General features: G+C 25.9%; 1 protein-coding gene and 1 long non-coding RNA gene across 5 annotated transcripts; one reads left to right on the top strand and one right to left on the bottom strand.

The window, feature by feature from the left end:
- The first annotated feature begins 672 nt into the window (after nt 1-672).
- Nucleotides 673-2,362, top strand: LOC126554052 (death-associated inhibitor of apoptosis 1-like). 4 transcript variants are annotated; one of them, XM_050209167.1, is made up of 4 exons: nt 673-714; nt 805-1,248; nt 1,465-1,479; nt 2,210-2,362. In XM_050209167.1, exons 2-4 carry the CDS (start codon nt 906-908, stop codon nt 2,287-2,289), a joined length of 438 nt encoding a protein of 145 aa, XP_050065124.1. In that variant the 5' UTR covers nt 673-714; nt 805-905; the 3' UTR covers nt 2,290-2,362. The 4 variants fall into 4 exon arrangements, with proteins under 4 accessions (XP_050065124.1, XP_050065123.1, XP_050065125.1 ...); XM_050209166.1 differs by having other exon boundaries at nt 674-714; nt 1,465-1,483; XM_050209168.1 differs by lacking the exon at nt 1,465-1,479 and having other exon boundaries at nt 674-714.
- Nucleotides 2,363-2,512: 150 nt separating this feature from the next.
- Nucleotides 2,513-3,511, bottom strand: LOC126554053 (uncharacterized). Its single transcript, XR_007606605.1, has 4 exons — nt 3,369-3,511; nt 3,119-3,210; nt 2,848-3,050; nt 2,513-2,746 (listed from the first exon to the last, which is right to left on the bottom strand). It is a non-coding gene; the product is annotated as an uncharacterized LOC126554053 (long non-coding RNA).
- Nucleotides 3,512-5,446: the final 1,935 nt, after the last annotated feature.

Raw genomic sequence — 5,446 nt, 5'->3', positions numbered from 1 at the left:
CCAATGTTTAGTACAATGGTCTGGTGGTGGATCCAATGTATCAATTCACTTTACCATTGCGCCAACACAATCCATTTGGCTTCGTTTGTCATTTTAATGCCTACAGTGGTGAGCAAACCGAGTTCATAGAACCAATAACAAACATGGAGTACTGTAGTCAATTGGACACATCGGAACAAAAGCAGCTAGATTCAAATTGCTCGGCTTCAAGCGTCCGTTGTGAATTAGATCGGTAATTAGCTTAGAATTTGTACGCATTTCTGGTATAGTAGTATACATTGTATGTTCTGCGCACTTTTGACTGCGGAGATTGCAAATTTTTAAGGGGGATTTTTCCCCTCAAACTTTTTTTTTCTCCGCTCTACCAGACTGCGGTGATTTTAAAATTTTTAGGTGGATTTTCCCCCTCAAACTTTTTTTTTCTCCGCTGTACCAGTAAAAAAACACTGATTTTCAAAAACCATAATGTATGTTCTGCGCACTTTTGACTGCGGAGATTGTAAAATTTTAAGGGGGATTTTCCCCCTCAAACTTTTTTTTTCTCCGCTGTACTAGTAAAAAAAACTGATTCTCAAAAACCATAATGTATGTTCTGCGCACTTTTGACTGCGGATTTTTTAAAATTTAAGATATAGTTTTAACCAATTATTTTTTCCCCTGTTACACATAAAGTTTAAACAGTGTATACACACTTCAACACTATTTATTTCCCTTGTAAGTTAAACATTCAGGTTACACAATAATTTCATTTTTTTTTTTTTTTTAATAAATTATAGAAAAGTCGTTTTATTGAATTCATTTCAGTTCAGACAGTTCAGTTAATATTCAACCATCGTTCAATCAGGTTCTGTTAGTTTTAATCAAGTTTAATTCATTTAAGTTTTTTTATTTTTTTTTTATAAAAAATGAATTTTCAACAAATTAACAACAGTTTTTGTTCACTTGTTTCGTTAGTACGAAACAATGCATATCCTACATATCCAGAATTCACTACATTTATATCAAGATTGAAAACATTCAATTTATTTCCGTTGACTTCATCTCAAGATAAATACTCATTAGCTGAAAGCGGTTTTATATATTCAGGGAAAAAAGATATTGTTGAATGTTTTTGCTGCGGTATTATATTGCATCGTTGGGAAAAAGAAGATAATCCATGGATTGAACATTCAAGATGGAATCCGAAATGTGTTTTTGTATTATTATCAAAAGGAAATCAGTTTGTTGAAAATGTAGTAAAAAAATATGGTAAGATTATCGATATTTGTGATTGTGATTGTGGATCAAGGTCATATGATACTGTTGTTTAGTTCATTTAACTTTCTATATTTCAATAAAAAAATCTGAATTTAATAAACTTAAATGTGTTAATAACTTATTTAATACCTCGTGAACGTATAGCCTAGTGGGATAACGCGTCTAATTTAAATTTAATATGTTAATGATTTTTAAAAAATGTTTCAGGTTCTATCGAATTAGGTAGGTAAGTATAATAACTCTTTACTGTTTATCCAACTAGACACTATACGTTCACATTTTTTTTTTCTTTTTTTTTTCTTTTGTAACCTTACATTTGTTTAGTATATAACATGTATGGATAAACAAAACTTGTTAGTTTGAGCTAAGCTGTCTAGTGATCATATTCATATTTCTAGAAAAAAATACTGTTTACTGTTTTTTTTTTATTTTATCAATATGAATCCATCAATCGTTGTATCAAAATCTGTGTTCGATATTCGTCCTTTTAGTAAGAAAAGTGTAACCGTTGGACTTCTAGTTAATAAGCAAATTTCAATTATTATATTATTAGAATGTAAATTAACTAAAAAAGTTGTAACGTTAGATCTTGATCAGTGGTGTAAGTTAATGTGCGAAAACAATTTTAATACAATTATCGAAAATTTGCATACTCGTTGTAAACGTGTTAAGATAGCTGATAATTTTTTCTACTCTGTTAATGTAAACCAATCAACTATAGTTTTATATTCTAATGATAATTATATAACATTATCTCATATTGATCTTCATCGTTTGAAACAATTACAACATTGTATTGACTTGTATATGTTGAAAAACAGAAAAAATTGGAATCATACCAAAAAACGTTTGATACAGCTTATACGTTAATTAAGTCTGACGTAAATGGGTTACCATCATCTTGTCAACGAAACGAATTTACAAATCAATATATTCAAAATTATGATTTCAGCTACAGCAATATACAAAGTGAAGATTGTTCATTTATGTACGAGTTATTACAATTTCATTTTAATTCATTGTCGAACATGATATTACAAGATTTAGTGATGTAATATAAAAAAAGTTTCTTAATTTATTTTAATTTATCGTTCTTGTAAAAAAAAAAAAAAAAAAAATGTGAAATTAATACCACTTGTATACTAACTTTCAATATTTTTATTTTTATTTTTTTTTTTTTTTTTTTTTTATATTTTATTTTAACCTATAAATGAATTATTATTATTTTTTTTATCTAAATAATAAAAAATAAATATAAATATAAAAAATTTTTTTTTATTAAATAAAATTAATCCAACACCATATCCTATTACATACATTTTATAAGTTTATTTTTTTTGGTTTGTGTCTGATTAGCTTCTTGGCGGGATGTCGCATCATTTTGTCGAAAACAGATTGAATGAGCGTCACCATTTCTTTGGCTGTAGTTAAATCATCCGGATGCTGTCCTGTTAAAGATATTTTGAGTGAGCATTCAGCATGCTTCCATCTAAAAAAGTTAGGTTAGGTTAAATTACATTTTTATTATAAATATTTCACTTTAGTTAAATATATATATATTATTATTATTATTATTATTATTATTATTACCTATCTTGCAGAGCAACTTTATCAATTTTAGCACATTTATAATGTGCTATAGTCCAGTAATCTACAGCCGTATTGTCTACAGGTGTCTTAACCGTTAATGAACAATCATCCTTTTTTATATTCAAGGTGTTCTCTGCATCGGTTGGTATAGTTGGATCTGTTATTAAATCTAATATTTTGTCTGTATAACAAATAGCAGTGCTCTATAAAATAATAATTAAATTATATTTTTTTACTTTTTCGTAATATGTTATAAATTTATATAACTCACCTTTTTCGTCTTTTTCGATACTGGTTTCTTCTCCGGTTTTACAGCTAACTTTTCGATGTACCTTTTTTTTGAGATGTTGTTGCAATATTATCCTATAATTAAAATAGACGATAAGCTGATGACGGTTTACAAAATAAATTTTTCATAAAATATTTAATGTCTTTTAATTAAAATATTATATATTATTATAATAATAAAAAAAAAAAAAATGAAAAAATAAATAAAAAAATTAATGTTTTTTTTTACTTACTTCGGAAAATACAACCGACTCCTCGTCATCGCTTTTAAATGAGTAGCAGGACATTTTTTCAAAATTAAATTAATTTTATTAAAAAAAAAAAAGTCTAGATTGTAAATCTGTTGAAGTAAACTGAATATACTGTATCGATGAGTCTCTTATATATATTATATATAACCACTTCTACTCCTCCTCTTAAGTTTAAATAATCAGTTCAGCTAAAACACTAACTAGAATAAAATTTGAAAGGTACGTCTTTTCAATTCGAAAAAATAGAATGTAATAACAAGTACAATTTGTATCTAAAAGAATGTAATTGACTTCTACATTTCAATGTCAGATTTGAAAGGTTATATACAATTTAGCAAGGTACGTAAATTTAGCAAGGTAAGATTAAAATTAAATAATTGGTGATAGTAAACATGAAATAGAAACGTACGTATATTTTGGAGACTACGCCGCCCAAAAAGTTTAATATAAAAGCGGTTGTGGTAGTATTAAGAATTAGACATACAGCTAGTTCATATGTAGAAATCCTGCATATTATAATATATTAATAATTGGATTACGAACATAGTTTAAATAATCGTTTATATATATATATATATACACACATATATTTTAAAGATTAAAAAATATGTATTTAATAATTGGTTAAATATGAAATAGAAACGTATAGTCGAATTTCCTGTTTATCATGACACGTACGTATATTTTGAGGGCTACACCCAAATAGTTTAATATAAAATGGGTTGTGGTAGTATTAAGAATTAGACATACAGCTAGTTCAGTAAAAACACTATGTAGAAATCCGACATATTACATTACTTCATTCCTGTTGCCCTGAGCTGATATTAGTTGGTTAGATTTAGAATAATAAATATTAATATATTAAATAATTGGATTACGAACATAGTTTTAATAATCGTTTATATATATATATATATTAAAAAAAAATATGTATTTAAATAATTGGTTATAGTAAAATATGAAATAGAAACGTATAGTCGAATTTCCTGTTTACCATGACACGCACGTATATTTTTGGGGGACTACTCCCAAATAGTTTAATATAAAATGGGTTGTGGTAGTATTAAGAATTAGACAAAGTTAAGCTTCACTTACGCATAGACCGATGACATTGTTCTATACTTAACAATACATCGAGCTTGCTTTTATTATATTCAGTGAATAAATAACTTTAATTTAAATTTCTTACACATACGACAAAGTGGACTTCGTCGTTGAATCGTGCTGAACCATCTTCACCAAGACCGTTCACTACAACTAGAAGCCAGTATATTTTTTTTTTTCAAGCATCTCCACGCTAACAGAAATGTAAGTACTATTACTTTACTACTATTAACTAGCTTTAAATTAAATATTTACTATTATAATTTTCTACTATAAAAAATGATTCCATTTAATAATGGTATTTTACATAATTTACACCACAAATAGGTTCATTTGTATCAAAAATATAACATGTATTTGCGTTACATAAATAAATAAATTTTAGTTTTTTTTTTTTTTTTACACCACGTTAAAAAAAAACGAAATGAAATACCTATGTAATTTGTACCAGCCCTAAAATTGAGTATAGTACGAAACATTTTGAATAGTTAAAAAGATTAGTGTGTAGTACAACATTTAAAAGTATGTCATTTATTATAATAATAATAATATGTTTAATTTTATATCTTCACATTTTTTTTTTTCCAAACCACATATACACAGATACATCGTAAACAATATTTTGTGTTGTTACGTCTTATACACTTAATTTTAGTTATTATTATTTTTTGTTATAATTAGCTTAGTTATAGTAAATGTACGGTATGTACACGGAATATATTCTGTGGTATATATATATATATATATATAAACAAAAAATAGTTACTAGCTTTTTCTTTCAGAGTTTAGTTGATATAAATAATTATAAATTATGTTTTATTTTTTTAAAAAAAAAAAAAATAGTATAATATACTTAACAAGAATTTACTTATTTAATATATATATATAGAGTTGTTTTACTTATTTATAATTAAAGTATGATTGATTTTATATATTTTATGAATTATTGCTAAACA

This window comes from Aphis gossypii, unplaced genomic scaffold (assembly GCF_020184175.1).
Source record: "Aphis gossypii isolate Hap1 unplaced genomic scaffold, ASM2018417v2 Contig00410, whole genome shotgun sequence".
Taxonomy (NCBI): Eukaryota; Metazoa; Arthropoda; class Insecta; order Hemiptera; family Aphididae; genus Aphis; species Aphis gossypii.
This window is presented reverse-complemented; position numbering and strand designations above follow the sequence as displayed.

What these genes read in the sequence shown, in the direction of transcription:
- LOC126554052 (XM_050209166.1), top strand. Translation starts at nt 906, where the DNA reads ATGAATTTTCAACAAATTAACAACAGTTTTTGTTCACTTGTTTCGTTA.